At 44.5% G+C, this 23,415-nt stretch overlaps 1 protein-coding gene across 1 annotated transcript; it reads right to left on the reverse strand.

Annotated features, from left to right (window-relative positions):
* Nucleotides 1-16,105: 16,105 nt before the first annotated feature.
* On the reverse strand, nt 16,106-16,872 carry LOC131686229 (uncharacterized). The gene is made up of 2 exons (XM_058970479.1): nt 16,187-16,872; nt 16,106-16,124 (listed from the first exon to the last, which is right to left on the reverse strand). The coding sequence occupies exons 1-2, from the start codon at nt 16,786-16,788 to the stop codon at nt 16,121-16,123; spliced, it is 606 nt and encodes a 201-aa protein (XP_058826462.1). The 5' UTR covers nt 16,789-16,872; the 3' UTR covers nt 16,106-16,120.
* Nucleotides 16,873-23,415: the final 6,543 nt, after the last annotated feature.

The following is a 23,415-nucleotide window of genomic DNA, read 5'->3' on the forward strand; positions in this document are numbered from 1 at the left end:
TTCAGTATCCAACCAACATTTTGCTCAGAAATATGAAAAGCTGCTGTTGAATCTTCAGGATTTTCACTTTGATAGAACATACTTGGTAGGTCACTTCAATATTAACACTTCCACAAATCAACCATCAGGAAACCTCCGCGCACTCGACCACATCAATAGTACTTTCGGACTCACAATACTACCAACTCCCCCAACAAGGATAACTGACAGCAGTGCAACTACCATCGATCTGCTGATCACAGACTCACCACAATATGTGCGTAAATCACAAACATCCACTGCAAATACTATATCCGATCATGAAGCAGTATATCTTATCGCTGATATACGGATCCCCCGGCCAGCACCCAAACAAGTCGCTTTTCGAAACTACCGACTCATAGAACCATTACGCATTCAGGCTGATTTCCAGATGTTGAATCTTGGTCATCTTTACAATATCAGAGATGTGGAAACTAAAAGCCAATTTTTCAATGCCGAGCTACAACGATTATTAGAACGACATGCACCTGTCAAGTTTGTTAAAATACGTGACGAACGTACACCTTGGATAACGAGAGATATTGAACGGGCCATAGCGGAAAGAGATCTAGCTTACTCCCTCTACTCACGCAACCAAAACAGAATCAAGGGTGATGCGCAATGGCAGGAATATGTAAGAAAGCGAGACAGAGCAAATACACTTATCTTTATGGCAAAAAGGAAGTATGGGGAAAAAAATTGGACACGATCTGCCAGCCAATAAGCTGTGGAATAATCTGCGTAGAGAAGGGATCCACAAATCAAAACTTAATTCGGTGATATAGCACCTGATCAACTGAACGAGTATTTTGCGGAAGGGCACCTACAACTGCAACGCAGAACGATAAGCACACCACCACCTACACAACGTCGGCAGCGCCTATCATACGGTAACAGGAATCAGTTTCGTTTTAAAAGAGTGAACAGTGAAATAGTATCAAAAAAATGTATGAAATTCATACGAATGCAGCAGGCTATGACGACATTCCCATATCGTTCGTCAAAATGCTATCTGCCTTCCCTAGTGCATTTTTTCAACGCCGTGATGGAAGCGAATGTTTTTCCAAACGCTTGGAAAACAGCGATCGTGACACCTATTGCAAAACGCCCTAATCCACTTGAACCAAAGGATTTCCGACCTATAAGCGTCCTCCCGTCGATCTCCAAAATTCTGGAAAAATACTGCTTGAACAGATCACTGAACACATTGACCAATTAAACCATCAATTGCTTGCAGATAATCAATCTGGGTACAGAAAAGGGTACAGCACCACAACAGCACTGGCGAAAGTCGCATTTGATATCTACAACAACTTTGATGGCGGTGTACTGTCATGGTTTTGGTTGACTTTTCCCTTGCGTTCAACTGCGTCAACCACCAGAAGCTCGGGACTAAACTGAGAGAGGAGTTTGGCTTCTCAAACTCAGTACGAGATCTCATACTTTCTTTTCTCGAACAGCGATACCAAGCCGTAAAGATAGGTAACGTGAAATCTGGCAAACGTATGCTCGCCCAGGGCACGCCACAAGATTCATGTCTGAGCGCGTTGTTATTTAGCCTCTACATAAACAGTTTGCCCGAAGTTCTCCGATGTAATTACTAGCTATATGCAGATGGTTTGCAAATTTACATATCCGGAAGAATTGAAGAAATCGATGTGTTGATCAATTCGATCGAACAGTGGGCAGCTGCCAATGAACTCTTTCCCAGCCTGAAGAAAACACAAGCGATCATCTTTTGAAAGTCTGATTTAATAGCGGCGCAATAGTAGATCGTTTTCGTTGGTGAGGAGATTCCGATAGCCGAAAAAACGAATCTTGATCTCCGAATGGACAACAATCGTTCTTGGAACTACTGAAGTCAACGACATCACTCGGAAAGTCTTTGCCTCACTACTCACTTTTCGTAGATTTTCTCCTGTTCTCTTGTGGCGAAAGCGACTGAAATTGATTCAAGCTGCAGTGATACCTTTCTTCACGTACTGCGATGTGGTGTACTACCCAGGGTTAACAACAAGACAGAAAAACCAGCTGCATAGGTGCTTCAAAGCCTCGATTCCCTTCGTCTACAACATGCAGCGGCGTGCGATTACTGCTAATGTACGGAACACAATCCTAGGACGGGATCTCACTGATAATTATAATCACCGGATATGCTGCTTTATGCGACAGGGCTACAATGAAGAGTTACTTCAATATATCCAGCAACATCTAGGACGTAGTAATATAGAAAGATTAAGATCGTTTACCGTACACCGTCAAACCACGAACACCAGGAAAAGCGTACTCGCGTATGGAGTGTCTCGCTGGAATCGTCTACCGATAGAAATCAGAAGGCTACCTACAACTGCAACTTTCAAAAAAGCTTTGAACAGGACGGTTTTAGTTTAGATGATAGTTGAATACTGATGTAAACACTTAAATTCTCCGTTAAGTTTAAACTCCTAATGTAGATGCCTTGACCTTGTAAAAGTTTTAACGAAAAGGTTCCCGTATGTATTTAATAAATTACAATTACAATTTACAATATTTAAATAAAAATAAAAATAAATGAAAACGTATATTAACCCTTTCATACCCAACTTTTTACTAGTGCATGTAGGGTTTCAAAACTATTTTTCCTTGAAAACGTTTGGGTCAAGAAACACGAAAAGCCTATTTTCGTAAAGATAGGTGCTTCCATGGTAGTGCTAGAAGCTGGTCAATTTTTACCTTCTAATGCTCAATACAGTTCTCCTAGAGTAATTACAACAGTCCAATTACGTGGAAAACGTAGCCAACGACAGTCTAAATTGATAAGTTTTATCAGTTTTCAATAATATTGCACCATAATGAAGGTATATGAAAAAATCATTTTCCGTCGTCAACGTAAACTGTCCCTGGCACCAATGGTCCATCGGAATCCAATCATACTAATTGCAATAACTTCAGTTCTAGAGCTGATCCTTGTAACTGTTAATACTCAAATTAAAGACAATAATCGCATTAATGAGCCTTACTTGTTTTTGTGAGCAAATCTTCCCTCAATCCAAAGTTCCACAAACAACATGGGCATGAATGGGTTAATGAGTGTCCGTCGGATCTCAAGCTTTCGGTTGCGCTTCTTTTGCGATAGTAAAGCATTTGTCTAGTCGTCTACTGCATCACTAATAGTGCTGGTTATTGAAGTTGAGGTGCTTGATGCTGCATTTGCTATTGGCGTTATAACCAGAACAGCCGCCACAAAGTTGGCAGCCGTTTGTGATTCAAATGATGGTATTGAAGCCTGTGTTTTGAATTGGCGTGCCGTGGATAAGTGGGCAATCGGTTGTGATGCATTATCCACACTATCTTACGAACAAGGTTTTTCGTGGAGCCCCCGTCTGGTTACAGTACTTGCACACAGGATTCTGCTATACCCTGGAATGAGATTTTCTCATTCAAGAAACATTTCATATAGACCAACACAGGTCAGAAGGAATATAAGAGGATTATATAAAAATTCGCTGAATTTGCTTGGAAATGTGACTTTTTCGTTTAATTGTTTGAGGTGGACTGATCAAAAATACTTTTTTCACTAATATATTCTATACAATCAGGTAAAACTGTTCGGAACAGTCAAATATTATACATTCTATGGAAAATTACCTCTATTTTCCGAATGTTATGTTCTCGTTCTGTGCCTCGGTGCGTAAACGGGTTTAAGGAGATTTATTTTTTTTTGTTACTGATATGGAGGCGCATGGTGTTTTCTGCAAGATAATTAGAAAATGTCGGAAGATTATATTCATGGATATTCACGGGGTCTTCAGAGGAATTGTTCACCAGAATATTCCCCACAATCTGATAAAAATTAAAATTAAGCATAGCTTACCATGATCGAGCATTAAAAAATTAATTTATGTTGTTTTATGTTTTTAATTTTTTTAGTTCGAATACTCATGAAATAGTTGTATACATAGGCTTCTGTACTGGAGTATTTTCCAGTTGAATAGGTAGGGGATCCATGCCTCACATGGAGCCGTAAGCTCACCCAAATACTATTCAATCTGGTGAAACTGAGTAGAATAGAATCCCGATCGAAAAACCATAGCAGAAAACTATCGAAACCATCAGTCTAGTCCTTGATCTCACACAGACCAGAAGCTAAATACACACCGCTCGTTCACAGCAAAGCAAACGAACGAATATTTATCCGCGTCGCTTCGTTTCTTCTTTACACCAGTAACAGAAAAAAAGCCTCGTTGCCCCACGGTGAGCAAAATGAGCGAACAAAAAAGCAAAGTGCGCCCACTAAGGGAAAACACTGTCGTGATTGACTTTACGCAAACTCGACGAAGACCTACAGTGCGTGAGGTGGAACAGTTAATAAAAGTGAACATGAATCTTGATCTTGCGGCAGTTACACACCTCCAGCTGCATCATACAAAAAACGTGATACTAATAACGTTCCAGACGCTATCCGATGCAGAATTCTTTAGTGTGATGAATAATATGCAACACGAAATCGAATACGAAACATTAAAACCAAGATCCCCGTCTATATATACCGAGATTTTACTGAAGTTTTATTACATGATTTGGCACCGCGCACCAGCTCCGAGTACATTAAAAAAGATGGGTGGGTAATGTCTGCGACATAACCGGAGAGATGTAGAATACATAAGGAACACGTTCTTCAAATATGTTGATACTCATTGGAATTTTCGGACAAAAGGTGATTTGGGCGAGGAATATTTCAAATTATTCTTTACAAAAATGATGGTGGTCCTAAAAAGGACCGGTTTTGTTGGCGTTGTTGGCCTTGGTGAGGGAGATGGCTAACGATGAAATTAATTGTTAGCATGAGGAAGTCGCGTAGTACTGGCCAATGGAAGAACAGATAATAATTGATTCCTGAAAATCAATTTTTCTTTATTCATGTAAATTATACATACTTACAAATCTAATAGAAGATTCCTGGTCATATTTCTGAATCATTAGTGCGAACATTGTGTAATTTGGTTAAGTACAATGAAAGTTACAAACTTTCCAAACTCGACCTTCTGTTCCTTCAGAAATATTGAAATGGGGTGTCTATATTAAACCGTTAGTCGTGGTCACAATAAAAAAAGATGGGTGGGTAATGTCTGTCACATAACCGGAGCGTCGTGATTTCAATTCGAGACGTTAATTTAAATCTAATATTCAACAGAACCACGTTTGAATGGGAAATTTTCAAATAATTCTCTATGGTAATAATGGTGGTTCTGAAAAGAACCTTTGGTATCGGCGTTGGTGTTGATGGTGATGCGCTGGATCGTTGGATATTTTTGGCATGATAGTTACGTGCCTGGCGAACTGTTTTGTAGCCTCGAACAAAACGACAAGACTGGCTTCTTCGGGTACCATTACGGCTGAACTTTATAAGCTTAGCTCGACTTTGAAATCCTGCACAATCTCACGAATCAGACACTGGTAGGGCCATTTTGTTTGCTACTAGCACGGAGCTGCACAAAAAAATTATTTAATGCAGTTAGTTCACAGAGGCTGCTAAAAAGCTCGAATAGAAGCATGCGACTTCAACATTTCTCTTAAACACATGCAACAACACATTCGTTTTGGTAATACTGATAATAACAGTAGAAAGGAATGGAAAAACAGTGCACGAAACGAGCGAGAGGATAATTTAATTTTTTGTTCCGTGTGCAAGCTGCTTCTTTCCACACAACGTATTATGTTGATTGTTGAAAATTTGTTACACACCTTAAAATGAAAGTTTCAGTTTAACTCTCACTAGAACACAATTGATTGGTCCTGAAAAGAACCGTTGCTTTTATTGTAATTTACGCCCACTCCCACAAACCGACCAAGTAGGCATCAGTGGCTTCATTACGGCTGAGTTTTGTAAGCGTAGCTCGACTTTGAAGTAATACACAACCTTACGAACCAGACGCTGGAATGTTAGCCAGCGGATTAGTTTCTTTGTTGCCCTTTATTTGGGGCGAAATACTGGCATGGCGACAGTTCCTGATCGGTAATTGGTTGCGATGGGCCACCAGTAGCTGGGGCACTTTTGCGGACCGTCATCATTGCCAACTGTTTTCCTCCGGTGGACTGGCTGCTTGCTAGCGCTTGAACGAATACGAATGATGAGAAAAACCGACCGACCAATATTCATATATGAAAACACGAGAAAGCACTACTATCACTCTCTCGCTCGTTTTCGTGCCATTCCTGTGCCTTTCCTTTCCGTTCGGCTACCAATACTAGCATAACCAAAACGAATATTCTGTCTTTCCATCGCATTCAATCTAGTGGCCAGTGCTAGCAAACTTGTATGTTCAGTTTTTCAATAACAACATTCCAACAATATTTTCAAAGAATGTTGCCGATTTGAAAAGAAGGAAGGAAAAGATTTTCACAAATTTAAATTCTTTTGTCTTATTTGTTAGCGGTGATACTGGCCATGGGATGGTGGGGGAACACCCACATTCGTTTGTTATGATAGTATTAGCAGCAGAAAGGAATGGAAAAGCAGTGCACGAAAACGAGCGAGAGAGGATAATTTAAATTCTCTTTCTTTCTTTCCACACATCGTATTTCTTATATAGCTTTCTGAAAATTATTTATTATACACCATAAAATGTAAATTTCAGTTTAACTCTTATTAGAACACAATTAATTGGTCCTGTAAAGAACCGTTTATTGTTTTATTGCGGGAGCATAATTCAGACGCACTCCCCGCGGACACGGTGAGCCAGTTTAACTCTTATTAGAACGCAGATTAGTTTCTCTGTTGCCCTTTAGTTGGGGCGAAATTCTTGCAGGGCGACAGTTCCTGATCGGGTTGCGATGAGTCACCAGTAGCTGGGGCACTTTTTCCGACCGTCGTCATCGCCAACTGCTTTCCTTCGGTGGACTGGCTGCTTGCTAGCGCTTGAACGAATGCGAATGATGCGAAAAACCGACCGACCAATATTCATATATGAACACACGAGAAAGCACTACTATCGCTCTCTCGCTCGTTTTCGTGCCATTCTTGTGCCTTTCCTTTCCGTTCGGCTACCAATACTAGCATAACCAAAACGAATATTCTGTCTTTCCATCGCATTCAATCTAGTGGCCAGTGCTAGCAAACTTGCATGTTCAGTTTTTCAATAACAACATTCCAACAATATTTTCAAAGAATGTTGCAGATTTGAAAAGAAGGAAGGAAAAGATTTTCACAAATTTAAATTCTTTTGTGTTATTTGTTAGCGCTGATAAAGGATATTTAGTTTGCTACTAGCAAGGAGCTGCACAAACAAATCGATTTATGTAGTTAATCAACGGAAGCTGCCAAATAGTTCAATAAAATAATTCAAATTGTAATAGCGACATGCAATTGTGGCAACACTAGCCATGGCGGGAGAATACGCACATTCGTTTTCGTTATGATGGTATTAGCAGCAGAAAGGAATGGAAATGCAGTGCACGAAAACGAGCGAGAGAGGATAATTTAAATTCTCTTTCTTTCTTTCCACACATCGTATTTCTTATATAGCTTTCTGAAAATTATTTGTTATACACCATAAAATGTAAATTTCAGTTTAACACTTATTAGAACACAATTAATTGGTCCTGTAAAGAACCGTTTATTGTTTTATTGCGGGAGCATAATTCAGACGCACTCCCCGCGGACACGGTGAGCCAGTTTAACTCTTATTAGAACACAGATTAGTTTCTCTGTTGCCCTTTAGTTGGGGCGAAATTCTTGCAGGGCGACAGTTCCTGATCGGGTTGTGATGAGTCACCAGTAGCTGGGGCACTTTTTCCGACCGTCGTCATCGCCAACTGCTTTCCTTCGGTGGACTGGCTGCTTGCTAGTGCTTGAACTTGAACGAATACGAATGATGAGAAAAACCGACCGACAGATATTTTTATAATCGCGCTAATATGCACTACTATCGCTTTCTCGCTCGTTCTCGTGCCGTGCATGAGCCTTTCCTTTCCGTCCGGCTTCTAATGGCCTAACCAAAGGAATATGCCGTCTTTCCCCCACCAACTGCTCTCGTCAAGCAACCCAATGCGAATAATCATAGGAACAAACATGTAGTGGACCTATATATAAACTTTTCATTATTTTATTGTTCGGTTGGTCTACCAAAGTGACGGCTGTGTGCGGGATGGGCTGAAAATTTTCACTTTTCCTAGTCGTTTTCGAAAGATTTTTCGAAACACATTTTTTTGTTATTAGTGCATGTTATACATACTTCAAATTTTAATACAGCATAGAGGAACGTATTTTCAACAAATTGGCCTAAAAATCAAATCATTCTGTTAAGTATGATAAAAGTTATTAACGTTCAAAATCTGACGCGGCGCCGCAGCCGATATTTTGAAACGGGACCCCTATATTGAAAGCTTAAATGTATTCTACATTAAAAATACATGTCCCAATACGGAGAAGTGGAATCCGTCAAGAATGACACCTGGAGAAACTTTTTTCCCGGTATTCTCAACGGGGTTCGTATCGTCAGAATGCAGCTGCACAAACCTATACCATCTTACTTGACCTTCGAATGCCAATCTTCTCAAGGGATTACCTACATTCAAAAAACCCTTTGCACATACCCTGGGCAGACGCCCACGTGTCAGTTCTGCAACCAAACGGCACACTACGGTAAACCATGCGCTAAAACTGCTGCGGAAAATGGATCTACTACAACACGCACTGATAAACATCCTTCCACCGCTAAACCACAGTCAACCGGCCAAAAGATAATCTCCGATAGCCCAAAGCAAACATCCAGTACACCGGCCGCAGGAATGACCAAAAAAGAAGACGGATACACCAAGGTCACTAGTAAACACAAAAAGCATCAAATATCAGCCAACAGTGAGCAATCAACCAACTCTAGCGATAGTGATATGGACGTACACGAGAGCGATGGAGAGGACACACAGATTAACCAACAAGCAGCAAACGGTAAAGGGAATAATGGCAATAACGCTTCGCCCCCGAGAAAGATAACGAGAAACAGCAAGCAGTGCGCCCAGGACAGACGATCGCAATAATTTTCGCATTTTTCTTATACTTTTGAAATGTAATTTCCTGAAATGTTTATTATTTCTAAAAAAGACGAATGACCCTTGTGGTTAAAACCTTTATAAATAAATAATAATAATAATAATAATAATAATAATAATAATAATAATAATAATAATAATAATAATAATAATAATAATAATGTTGTTGTTGTTGTTGTTGTTGTTTATTAACGACACTTTACACCAAGGAAGGGTGCATTCGTGTCGGAAGAAATTATTTTACCTGTAAATTTTACAATGCAGTTATCAGTTATGCAGTTACAAATCAAAATAAAATTTTATAACATTTTAAATAGGTTAGTTTCCTTGAGAAATTTTACCATACTCTCCTCATTTTTCCTATCGTTGAGCAGAGCCGCTCGCAGACTAGTCGACTCGATATCGTGCTTCCTTCTAGCGTCGTCGTATTTTCTGCAGTGGAGGATCACATGGCGGACATCTACAATGATCCCACAGCAGTCGCACACTGGTGGTGAAGTTTTCTTTAGCAGAAAGTCGTGTGTTAGGCGGGTATGCCCTATGCGAAGCCGGGTAAGTACTCGCTGTTCAGCCGAATTCTCGCGGTCAGTCCACTTCCCTGTGTCGAATTTAACTTCGCGAAGTTTTACTTCAGTGGACGCAGACCATCGACGGCACCACTGATTTCGGATAGCTGTTTTCATTTGGTTGTTCGCGTCTGCTCCCGGAACGGCTATTTGCAAGGGGGCATTACCCCTGGCTTCTCCTGCGAGACGGTCTGCCTCTTCGTTTCCATGGATACCAGCATGACCCGGAATCCAGCACAGCTTGATTGGACGGCCTCGTAGCATGTTTTCAATCTGCTGAATCCACGGGTGTTGCGATGTGCCAGCTTCTAATGCCGATAAGCAACTGGCCGAGTCAGACATAACCACCAAATCACTGACCGTGTTATGTGTTGCTAGCGCCGTTTTGATTGCAAACGCTTCTGCCGAGAAGACGCTGCATGACGATGGAAGACCAACCGATTGTTGGAAGTATTCTCCATACACTCCCGCACCTACTGCATCGTCATCTTTCGAGCCATCCGTGTAGACGATAGTTGAACGGTTGAAACGACCTGCTAGGAGCTCCTGAAAAGCAGGCCGAACAATTTCCTGGGGGTCTCCAGCTTTCACACGTCTCTTTATGTCCCACACGATCTGGGGCTTGGGTTCGTACCATCTTCGTGCAGCTAAACGCGTACGAGTGCAAATATCTGGAAGAGGGATACCGATCACCTCTGTCAGACGTTCGGATGCTCGATGTACCAGTGGGAGATCGGCATTGTCCTTGCTTTTTCCCAACGTATGGATGGCCAACCGGGCTATATTTTGAAGAACGAGTAGGTCGAATGGTAGGGTTCCAGCTTCTGCCATTATGGCTACGATTGGGCTCGTGACGTATGCACCGGATGCAAACCTTACCATCCTGTTGTATGTAGGAGCGAGCGTTTGGATGACGGCATCTCCTCCTCTGCTTACAAGTCCCATACCGTAGAGGAGTCGCGAGGTAACAATTGCGGACCCGATTTGAAGTAAAGAAGCGCGTTGACCACGGGGTAGCTTGGCACCGATCATCTTCAAGATACGCAGCCTGGATTCACACGTCTTCTTCGTCATTTTACAATGCGCTTTAAAGCTGAGTGATCGATCGAGATTGACACCGAGCGTTCTCAGCAGCGTTTGTGTCGGAACGGCTACACCATCTACCTTTATCGCCTGCATGGGTTCACGGCGCACGTTAGGGCTGCAATAGAAGATGCTGGATTTCGTTGCAGATATCGTAAATCCAACACTTCTCGACCATTTATCGACGGCTTTTACAGCGGCCTGAAGTTTTCGGAGGAGCGACTGGTCTTTCTTCCCCCACACAAGAAGCAGAATATCATCGGCGTACAGCAACACTTGTACGGAGTTCGGAACCACGCGGAAGATGGGTTGGATAGCCACGAGAAATAGTGTAACAGAGAGCACTGAGCCCTGCGGCACACCGTTTTCCAGCGGATGTGCTGGCGACAAATGCCCCTCTACGTTGACCTGGAACGTTCTCTCTGCCAGAAAACTGTTGACAATGTTTATCATCCTTCCGCGTATTTGCCATTTCTGCAGTGTTCGTAGGATGCCATATCTCCAGGTGGTGTCGTACGCCTTGGCCAAGTCTAGCGACGCTATCAGACAGTGCTCGTCACGGTCGGGTAATGACCTCTCCAGCTCCGCAAAGTATGTGTCAGTACCCCGACCAGATCTGAAGGCATGTTGTCGTTTGTCGAGACGCCCGTTCGACTCTAGTTCGGTGGTTAACCGTCGGTTGACAATTCGCTCGAACACCTTCGCCATACAACTAGTTAACGTGATTGGACGGAATGCAGCTGGACCCGCGTCATCCGAGCTTGGCTTTGGAATTGGTACGATGATTCCGGTTCGCCAACAGGGTGGGAATACGCCACTGCGCCATATTCTGTTGAAAAGTTCCAACATGGCAGTTTTCACAGACAATGGCAGTCGCTGGAGCATTGGATAGCCGATGCAGTCCGGTCCTGAAGAGCCACTTCTTCCTCTGTCCAGTGCCCACAGCAACTCATTCAGGGTGAAGTCCGAATTGTAAATATCATCGCTATCTGGCGAGAAGTTTATGCGGTTTCGTTCGGCCTTTTCTTTCTCCTTCTGGAACAACGACGAATAGCTGGAGGTTGCGGATCTTTCGCTGTAGTGTTGCGCCAGTTCTTCAGCTATTTCTTCTGGCTTATCCGTGTAACCATTGGACAGCTTGATGACAGTTGGGCGGTGTTGGCGTTTCCCTCTCAACGTGTTCACTGTCTGCCACATCTCCGACGTAGTTGAACTTGGAGATATCTTCGCGACGAAGTCTTCCCATGATTTTTTCTTGGCGTCATGGATAGACTTTCTTGCTGCTGCCCGTGATTCCTGGAAGCTTTTCAGTGCATCCGCTTTTCGTGGGTCCTCTGCTGGTATACGCTTCAGTGCCCTAAGTGCTTTTCTCCGATTTTTGATAGCTACTTTCACCTCCGGACACCACCACGGAACCGCTTTGGGACCGACTCTGCCGGTAGTGCGAGGTATCGCGGTGTTTGCTGCTCTAATCAACCGGTCAACGAAACAGTCAATTGATATTTCGACGCCCGGTCGAATAGCGTTGGCGGTCAATCGCTCGTAGGTTGTCCAATCTGCTTGGTCGTAAATCCATTTCTGTCTTTTCGTTGGGATAGTCGACAGTCCGGGAATGGAAACGAGGATGGGAAAATGATCACTGCTGTGGGTGTCCGGAAGTGTTCGCCAGACAAATTTCGAAGCCACCGATTCTGAGCAGATCGAGAGGTCAATAGCCGAAGTAATACCGGTAGCTGGATCGATCCGAGTGTGCGATCCGTCGTTGAGGATGAGTAATCGTTCCGATAGCGTTTTTTCGGCGATGAAGTGGCCTAGTGCAGTAGATTTCGTAGAACCCCAGCAAATATGGTGCGCGTTAAAGTCGCCTAGTACCAGCACTGGACGTGGAAGCGTTTCGAGGAAGTCACCCAGCTGTTCTTGACACTGTTGAGTATTGGGAGGGACGTAGATCGATACCACCGTCATTTGTTGTGGCAGTTGGATCCGAACTGCGATTGCCTGTATATTGTCGTCGACATCGATTCGTTCGAAGGGTACACCATCCCGAATGGCCAGACCTACTCCTTGTTGCCAGTATCGACAGCTACCAGTTTTCAGCAGCAGGGTATAGTTGTTGCCGATGAAATCTGCTGCGACTACTCGGTTGTCAACTTTTGTTTCCTGAAGCGCTATCAGGCTCGGTCCGTACTCGCAGATTAGCTGTTTAAGCTCGCTGATGTTGGTTCGCAGGCCCCGAATGTTCCATTGAAGGGCGAAGCATCTGCTGTCTCGATTGGCGAAAGTCGCTGACGAAGACGATGTTGATAGCGAAGGTGATTGCCTGCGGGTCCTCGCCGGTGTGTTTCGTTGGTACCGGGACGTGGTTGCGCTGATTTCAATCGGGATATCGGTGCTCTGATGCTTCTGCTGTTGTTGCGGTGTATCTTCGCCGGCGGAAAGCCAGGAGGAGAATTGCGAGGACTGTATATCTGGGAAGTAGGGACAGTCCTCTTCCCCCCGGTCGATCCCTTCATGATGAAGTGGGGAAGCTACTTTCTTCTCTTCTTCCCCAAACCGGTTACTGCTGGTCGCATCTGTAACGGTAGAAGCCGCAACAGAATTCGTTCGGAGATAAATTGAAGATGGACTGACCTGTGGGACGTCTAGCCCCACAGTGCCAGCCGCTGTCGAAACTACTACACGATTACTTCCAGAACTACCGACAGCGACCGGCACTGGGGAAAGACTTTGTGTAGTTTTCGTTGTTACAGCTGTTCTATCTCGAAGTGATGATCTCGATGAGCCTTCTCCGGGCGATAGCAAGTGATGATGTGGAAGGAGCGTATCGTCGATGTTGTCCTTCAAACCTGAAAGAACATCAAAACAAGCAGTACCTGCGAAGGGATTGACAACTTCGGAACTGACCTGGGGAAGGTCCAGCCCCACAGTGCCAACCGCTGTCGTACAAACTACACTATTATGCTCACGAACACCGACTGCGGTCGGCACTGGGGATAGACTTTGTGTAGTTATGCTCGTTCTCTCGTAGATGACGATCGGGTTGCTCTGGTTTGTAGTTTTGTTAGTTGAAGTGGTAAAATCGGTGTTCCTATCGGCCACAGAGGTGAATTCACTATCAACGGGTTGGGGTATGACGGCCCGGATAGTTCCTTCATCCTGCTGTGCTTGCGTTGGAAGGAGTACTACACTTTCCTCTCTTCCAAACCGATCTATCTCGTGGTCAGTATTCGTGCGTGGGTTTTCGTTGGTATCCAAACGTTGATGAAAATGAGAATTATCGAAGAGGCTGGCTAGGAGGCGTCTCGGTAATCTCAATTTCATCGTCTGAATATTCCATAGTTTCGTTGGTGGTAGTGGTAGCGGTTCTTTTTGGTGGCGGGCTTAAGTTATCCGGTGAGGTTGTCGTTGGTTTGCTGAGAGGGGTGTGTTGTTTCTGTGGTCTTCCTCGTTTTGAGTCCGTATTTATCGCTGGTGAGTTGTTCCTGGATCGTGTTATTGGCCCGGCCGTCTGATTCGTTGGTTTTTGTTCTTTACTGTGCTGTGGTTTTTCTTGGCTGGCGGACTGTTGTTTGATGTACGCCATCATTTGCTCAATTTTCTCGTCCTTGCGTTTGTTCTCTGCCAGAAGTTTGACGATCTGCGCATCCTTCTTCTTCATTGTCTGCTCCAGTTCTTTCACTTTATTCAGGATCTCGTTCGGTTGCGCTGCAGCCTGGGCGTAACTTCCAAGATTTTGCTGTTCAGCTCGTTTGCGCGCTTCCGGGAATGTCAAATTGTCGCGGATTTTTATTTTTATGACCTCTACTTCCTTTTTATAATTTGGACATTGGCGGCTTGTTGGTTGGTGATCACCTTTACAATTTAGGCAGAACTGGGCTGCTTGACATTTTTCTTCACCTTGATGTTCTCCAGAGCAATTAGGACAACGTTGCGGGCCAGGACAGCGAACACGCGTATGACCGTATTTGAAGCATCCATAACAAAGCATCGGGTTTGGGAAGTACGGGCGGGTAGGGACGCGAAGCAAACCGATCTTCATGTATTCCGGGTATGTGGTCTTGCAGAAGGTCAAGATAAGCGCTGGCGTATTCACTCTTTTCTCCTCTTCCTTTCGTGTAATTCGCTGTACACGAATCACACCCTGGCTTATAATTTCTTGTAAAACCTCCTTCTCTTCAAGGTGAATCAGATCGTAGCAGGAAATAACACATCTGCTTACGTTCAGATTCGGATGGGATTCAACCACAACATCAGTACCGTCAATGAGCTTGGTCATCTTCATTAATTTGGTAACTTGGACTGGGTTCCGAACTCGAAGGGTATACCGTGTCCCTTGAGCTTCGGTATTCGCACCTTCAATTGGGCCTCCAGCGACAACCTCCACCGATTTACCAATGACGAACGGGTTTCTTGGCAATGGTACGCCGTCTTTACCTGTCAGCTGCAGGAATGTCAGTTCACCAAATTTGTTTGTCGGATCCATAAATTCCGGTAATCTCCTTTGGCTTGACCCTCCCGGATCACCGCTACTAGCGGCCGCCATCTTGGATTACACCACCAGACGTTGGAAACTGCTATGTGGCACGGTCACCCGATACCAACCCCAAATGGACAAAAAAGGTGAAGAAAAGGAAAGATCTTACCTTATTTGCCCCTTCAACGTCGACTTTTTCGAAGTGTTCCAACACTTTTGGGCCACACTGTAGGCAGGCAGAATCGCAGCTACCTTTTTTTTTGCTTCTACGTTGCCTTCAATGAATTAAACGTGCAAAAAAAAATCACTTTTCAATTTTTCCTTTTTTCGCTGTTTCGACACTTTTGGCATGCACTGTGGCGCGTCCAATTCGCACTGTACCACACTGTACCACTCTTTTTGGTAGATCAAGCAAGAAAAAAATATTTTTCTTTTTTTAAAAACTTTTCGTCAGTTTTCCAAACTCGAAAAAAAACTTGCTTCCAGCCCACCGTCACCTTCACACACGCAGCCGGCACAGCCAGTCAATGAAACTAGCTGGGCGACCGCACTGGTAGCCACAGCGATGGCTGGTTGTTTTGATTTTATTGCCGCGTGGGTAAACTAAAATCCACTTATTTCAGCCGTTTCTTCACCGATTTTCGTGAAACTTTCACTGTCAGTCACTGAAAAACCACTTCACTCGAGTTTTCGCTCAAAAATAAACCGCGAAAATCGCGAAAAACACCGAAAAAACACAGTGTGAAATTTTCGAAAGCGCGTTGTATATACCGTACGGAACGGTGTTTCCAACTCAGATGAATAATAATAATAATAATAATAATAATAATAACAATAATAATAATAATAATAATAATAATAATAATAATAATAATTTGTTGTTGTTGTTGTTTATTAACGACACTTTACACCAAGGAAGGGTGCATTCGTGTCGGAAGAAATTATTTTACCTGTAAATTTTACAATGCAGTTATCAGTTATGCAGTTACAAATCAAAATAAAATTTTATAACATTTTAAATAGGTTAGTTTCCTTGAGAAATTTTACCATACTCTCCTCATTTTTCCTATCGTTGCGCAGAGCCGCTCGCAGACTAGTCGACTCGATATCGTGCTTCCTTCTAGCGTCGTCGTATTTTCTGCAGTGGAGGATCACATGGCGGACATCTACAATGATCCCACAGCAGTCGCACACTGGTGGTGAAGTTTTCTTTAGCAGAAAGTCGTGTGTTAGCCGGGTATGCCCTATGCGAAGCCGGGTAAGTACTCGCTGTTCAGCCGAATTCTCGCGGTCAGTCCACTTCCCTGTGTCGAATTTAACTTCGCGAAGTTTTACTTCAGTGGACGCAGACCATCGACGGCACCACTGATTTCGGATAGCTGTTTTCATTTGGTTGTTCGCGTCTGCTCCCGGAACGGCTATTTGCAAGGGGGCATTACCCCTGGCTTCTCCTGCGAGGCGGTCTGCCTCTTCGTTTCCATGGATACCAGCATGACCCGGAATCCAGCACAGCTTGATTGGACGGCCTCGTAGCATGTTTTCAATCTGCTGAATCCACGGGTGTTGCGATGTGCCAGCTTCTAATGCCGATAAGCAACTGGCCGAGTCAGACATAACCACCAAATCACTGACCGTGTTATGTGTTGCTAGCGCCGTTTTGATTGCAAACGCTTCTGCCGAGAAGACGCTGCATGACGATGGAAGACCAACCGATTGTTGGAAGTATTCTCCATACACTCCCACACCTACTGCATTGTCGTCTTTCGAGCCATCCGTGTAGATGATAGTTGAACGGTTGAAACGACCTGCTAGGAGCTCCTGAAAAGCAGGCCGAACAATTTCCGAGGGGTCGCCAGCTTTCACATGTCTCTTTATGTCCCACACGATCTGGGGCTTGGGTTCGTACCATCTTCGTGCAGCTAAACGTGTACGATTGCAAATAGCTGGAAGAGGGATTCCGATCACCTCTGTCAGACGTTCGGATGCTCGATGTACCAGTGGGAGATCGGCATTGTCCTTGCTTTTTCCCAACGTATGGATGGCCAACCGGGCTATATTTTGAAGAACGAGTAGGTCAAATGGAAGGGTTCCAGCTTCTGCCATAATGGCTAAGATTGGGCTCGTAACGTATGCACCGGATGCAAACCTTACCATCCTGTTGTATGTAGGAGCGAGCGTTTGGATGACGGCATCTCCTCCTCTGCTTACAAGTCCCATACCGTAGAGGAGTCGCGAGGTAACAATTGCGGACCCGATTTGCAGTAAAGAAGCGCGTTGACCACGGGGTAGCTTGGCACCGATCATCTTCAAGATACGCAGCCTGGATTCACACGTCTTCTTCGTCATTTTACAATGCGCTTTAAAATTGAGTGATCGGTCGAGAGTGACACCGAGAGTTCTCAGCAGCGTTTGTGTCGGAACGGCTACACCATCTACCTTTATCGCCTGCATGGGTTCACGGCGCACGTTAGAGCTGCAATAGAAGATGCTGGATTTCGTTGCAGATATCGTAAATCCAACACTTCTCGACCATTTATCGACGGCTTTTACTGCGGCCTGAAGTTTCCGAAGGAGCGACTGTTCTTTCTTTCCCCACACAAGAAGCAGAATATCATCGGCGTACAGCAACACTTGTACAGAGTTCGGAACCACGCGGAAGATGGGTTGGATAGCCACGAGAAATAGTGTCACAGAGAGCACTGAGCCCTGCGGCACACCATTTTCCAGCGGATGTGCTGGCGACAAATGCCCCTCTACGTTGACCTGGAACGTTCTCTCTGCCAGAAAACTGTTGACAATGTTTATCATCCTTCCACGTATTTGCCATTTCTGCAGTGTTCGTAGGATGCCATATCTCCAGGTGGTGTCGTACGCCTTGGCCAAGTCTAGCGACGCTATCAGACAGTGCTCGTCACGGTCGGGTAATGACCTCTCCAACTCCGCAAAGTATGTGTCAGTACCCCGACCAGATCTGAAGGCATGTTGTCGTTTGTCGAGACGCCCGTTCGACTCTAGTTCGGTGGTTAACCGTCGGTTGACAATTCGTTCGAACACCTTCGCCATACAACTAGTTAACGTGATTGGACGGAATGCAGCTGGACCCGCGTCATCCGAGCTTGGCTTTGGAATTGGTACGATGATTCCGGTTCGCCAACAGGGTGGGAATACACCACTGCGCCATATTCTGTTGAAAAGTTCCAACATGGCAGTTTTCACAGACAATGGAAGTCGCTGAAGCATTGGATAGCCGATGCAGTCCGGTCCTGAAGAGCCACTTCTTCCTCTGTCGAGTGCCCACAGCAATTCATTCAGGGTGAAGTCCGAATTGTAAATATCATCGCTATCTGGCGAGAAGTTTATGCGGTTTCGTTCGGCCTTTGCTTTCTCCCTCTGGAACAACGACGAATAGCTGGAGGTTGCGGATCTTTCGCTGTAGTGTTGCGCCAGTTCTTCAGCTATTTCTTCTGGCTTATCCGTGTAACCACCGGACCGCTTGATGACAGTTGGGCGGTGTTGGCGTTTCCCTCTCAACGTGTTGACTGTCTGCCACATCTCCGACGTAGTTGAACTTGGAGATATCTTCGCGACGAAGTCTTCCCATGATTTTTTCTTGGCGTCATGGATAGACTTTCTTGCTGTTGCCCGTGATTCCTGGAAGCTTTTCAGTGCATCCGCTTTTCGTGGGTCCTCTGCTGGTATACGCTTCAGTGCTCTAAGTGCTTTTCTCCGATTTTTGATAGCTACTTTCACCTCCGGACACCACCACGGAACTGCTTTGGGACCGACTCTGCCGGTAGTGCGAGGTATCGCGGTGTTTGCTGCTCTAATCAACCGGTCAACGAAACAGTCGATTGATATTTCGACGCCCGGTCGAATAGCGTTGGCGGTCAATCGCTCGTAGGTTGCCCAATCTGCCTGGTCGTAAATCCATTTCTGTCTTTTCGTTGGGATAGTCGACAGTCCGGGAATGGAAATGAGAATGGGAAAGTGATCACTGCTGTGGGTGTCCGGAAGTGTTCGCCAAACAAATTTCGAAGCCACCGATTCGGAGCAGATCGAGAGGTCAATAGCCGAAGTGATACCGGTAGCTGGGTCAATCCGAGTGTGCGAGCCGTCGTTGAGGATGAGTAATCGTTCCGATAGCGTTTTTTCGGCGATGAAGTGGCCTAGTGCGGTAGATTTCGTAGAACCCCAGCAAATATGGTGCGCGTTAAAGTCGCCTAGTACCAGCACTGGACGTGGAAGCGTTTCGAGGAAGTCACCCAGCTGTTCTTGACACTGTTGAGTATTGGGAGGGACGTAGATCGACACCACCGTCATTTGCTGTGGCAGTTGGATCCGAACTGCGATAGCTTGTATACTGTCGTCGATATCAATTCGTTCGAATGGAACACCATCCCGAATGGCAAGACCTACTCCTTGTTGCCAGTATCGACAACTCCCAGTTTTAAGCAAAAGAGTGTAGTTGTTGCCGATGAAATCTGCTGCGACTACTCGGTTGTCAACTTTTGTTTCCTGAAGCGCTATCAGGCTCGGTCCGTACTCGCAGATCAGCTGTTTAAGCTCGCTGATGTTGGTTCGCAGGCCCCGAATGTTCCATTGAAGGGCGAAGCATCTGCTGTCTCGATTGGCGAAAGTCGCTGACGAAGACGATGTTGATAGCGAAGGTGATTGTCTGCGGGTTCTCGCCGGTGTATTCCGTTGGTACCGGGACGTGGTTGCGTTGATTTCAACCGGGATATCGGTGCTATGATGCTTCAGCTGTTCTTGCGGTGTATCTTCGCCGGCGGAAAGCCAGGAGGAGAATTGCGAGGACTGTATATCTGGGAAGTAGGGACAGTCCTCTTCCCCCCGGTCGATCCCTTCATGATGAAGTGGGGAAGCTACTTTCTTCTCTTCTTCCCCAAACCGGTTACTGCTGGTCGCATCTGTAACGGTAGAAGCCGCAACAGAATTCGTTCGGAGATAAATTGAAGATGGACTGACCTGTGGGACGTCTAGCCCCACAGTGCCAGCCGCTGTCGAAACTACTACACGATTACTTCCAGAACTACCGACAGCGACCGGCACTGGGGAAAGACTTTGTGTAGTTTTCGTTGTTATAGCTGTTCTATCTCGAAGTGATGATCTCGATGGGCCTTCTCCGGGCGATAGCAAGTGGTGATGTGGAAGGAGCGTATCGTCGATGTTGTCCTTCAAACCTGAAAGAACATCAAAACAAGCAGTACCTGCGAGGGGATTGACAACTTCGGAACTGACCTGGGGAAGGTCCAGCCCCACAGTGCCAACCGCTGTCGTACTGACTACACTATTATGTTCACGAACACCGACTGCGGTCGGCACTGGGGATAGACTTTGTGTAGTTATGCTCGTTTTCTCGTAGATGACGATCGGGTTGCTCTGGTTTGTAGATTTGTTAGTTGAAGTGGTAAAATCGGTGTTCCTATCGGCCACAGAGGTGAATTCACTATCAACGGGTTGGGGTATGACGGCCCGGATAGTTTCTTCATCCTGCTGTACTTGCGTTGGAAGGAGTACTACACTTTCCTCTCTTCCAAACCGATCTATCTCGTGGTCAGTATTCGTGCATGGGTTGTTGTTGGTATCCAAACGTTGATGAAAATGAGAATTATCGAAGAGGCTGGCTAGGAGGCGTCTCGGTAATCTCAATTTCATCGTCTGAATATTCCATCGTTTCGTTGGTGGTAGTGGCAGCGGTTCTTTTTGGTGGTGGGCTTAAATTATCCGGTGAGGTTGTCGTTGGTTTGCTGAAAGGGGTGTGTTGTTTCTGTGGTCTTCCTCGTTTTGAGTCCGTATTTATCGCTGGTGAGTTGTTCCTGGATCGTGTTATTGGCCCGGCCGTCTGATTCGTTGGTTTTTGTTCTTTACTGTGCTGTGGTTTTTCTTGGCTGGCGGACTGTTGTTTGATGTACGCCATCATTTGCTCAATTTTTTCGTCCTTGCGTTTGTTCTCTGCCAGAAGTTTAACGATCTGCGCATCCTTCTTTTTCATTGTCTGCTCCAGTTCTTTCAATTTATTCAGGATCTCGTTCGGTTGCGCTGCAGCCTGGGCGTAACTTCCAAGATTTTGCTGTTCAGCTCGTTTGCGCGCTTCCGGGAATGTCAAATTGTCGCGGATTTTTATTTTTATGACCTCTACTTCCTTTTTGTAATTTGGACATTGGCGGCTTGTTGGTTGGTGATCACCTTTACAATTTAGGCAGAACTGGGCTGCTCGACATTTTTCTTCACCTTGATGTTCTCCAGAGCAATTAGGACAACGTTGCGGGCCAGGACAGCGAACACGAGTATGACCGTATTTGAAGCATCCATAACAAAGCATCGGGTTTGGGAAGTACGGGCGGGTAGGGACGCGAAGTAAACCGATCTTCATGTATTCCGGGTAGGTGGTCTTGCAGAAGGTCAAGATAAGCGCTGGCGTATTCACTCTTTTCTCCTCTTCCTTTCGTGTAATTCGCTGTACACGAATCACACCCTGGCTTATAATTTCTTGTAAAACCTCCTTCTCTTCAAGGTGAATCAGATCGTAGCAGGAAATAACACATCTACTTACGTTCAGATTCGGATGGGATTCAACCACAACATCAGTACCATCAATGAGCTTGGTCATCTTCATTAGTTTGGTAACTTGGACTGGGTTCCGAACTCGAAGGGTGTACCGTGTCCCTTGAGCTTCGGTATTCGCACCTTCAATTGGGCCTCCAGCGACATCCTCCACCGATTTACCAATGACGAACGGGTTTCTTGGCAATGGTACGCCGTCTTTACCTGTCAGCTGCAGGAATGTCAGTTCACCAAATTTGTTCGTCGGATCCATAAATTCCGGCAATCTCCTTTGGCTTGACCCTCCCGGATCACCGCTACTAGCGGCCGCCATCTTGGATTAAACCACCAGACGTTGGAAACTGCTATGTGGCACGGTCACCCGATACCAACCCCAAATGGACAAAAAAGGTGAAGAAAAGGAAAGATCTTACCTTATTTGCCCCTTCAACGTCGACTTTTTCGAAGTGTTCCAACACTTTTGGGCCACACTGTAGGCAGGCTGAATCGCAGCTACCTTTTTTTTTCTTCTACGTTGCCTTCAATGGATTAAACGTGCAAAAAAATCACTTTTCAATTTTTTCCTTTTTTTGCTGTTTCGACACTTTTGGCACGCACTGTGGCGTCCAATTCGCACTGTACCACACTGTACCACTCTTTTTGGTAGATCAAGCAAGAAAAAAAAAATATTTTTCTTTTTTTAAAAACTTTTCGTCAGTTTTCCAAACTCGAAAAAAAACTTGCTTCCAGCCCACCGTCACCGTCACACACGCAGCCGGCACAGCCAGTGAATGAAACTAGCTGGGCGACCGCACTGGTAGCCACAGCGATGCCTGGTTGTTTTGATTTTATTGCCGCGTGGGTAAACTAAAATCCACTTATTTCAGCCGTTTCTTCACCGATTTTCGTGAAACTTTCACTGTCAGTCACTGAAAAACCACTTCACTCGTGTTTTCGCTCAAAAATAAACCGCGAATATCGCGAAAAACACCGAAAAAACACAGTGTGAAATTTTCGAAAGCGCGTTGTATGTACCGTACGGAACGGTGTTTCCAACTCGAATGAATAATAATAATAATAATAATAATAATAATAATAATAATAATAATAATAATAATAATAATAATAATAATAATAATAATAATAATAATAATAATAATAATAATAATAATAATAATAATAATAATAATAATAATAATAATAATAATAATAATAATAATAATAATAATAATAATAATAATAATAATAATAATAATAATAATATCGAAACCATATCTCCCGTTGATACTTGCTACAATTTTTCGTTATTTTAACTACTAACGAGACAAGATTTATAACACAATTTGTTATGCAAATTGCTTTTTGTTATAATTTTGTTATTTAACTGTGATCGGGATATGACACGGTCGCTTGTAAAATCGATTTTAGAGTGATTACTTAAGCTTTCAATGCAATGCCAGCTATGTTTCAAATATCACATTTCAGAAGAAAAGCCTACTATTTTTCCTTAGCGAAGGCCAGAAAAAATCGACTATTCATCTAAATATATCATTAACAGAATGACGCTACCGGTCGTCCACCATACCAATTATGACTTGCAAGTTGAACAAATTGGACATATTACCGCTTGCATAAATACAACTTGTTCTCAATCTCTTCAGGACCACTGAGCTCAGT

The sequence above is a fragment of the Topomyia yanbarensis genome, chromosome 2, assembly GCF_030247195.1.
Source record: "Topomyia yanbarensis strain Yona2022 chromosome 2, ASM3024719v1, whole genome shotgun sequence".
Classification (NCBI taxonomy): domain Eukaryota; kingdom Metazoa; phylum Arthropoda; class Insecta; order Diptera; family Culicidae; genus Topomyia; species Topomyia yanbarensis.

Bases quoted from the DNA above. Each gene is read 5' to 3' on its own strand.
- LOC131686229 (XM_058970479.1), bottom strand. From the start codon at position 16,788: ATGTCTGACTCGGCCAGTTGCTTATCGGCATTAGAAGCTGGCACATCG.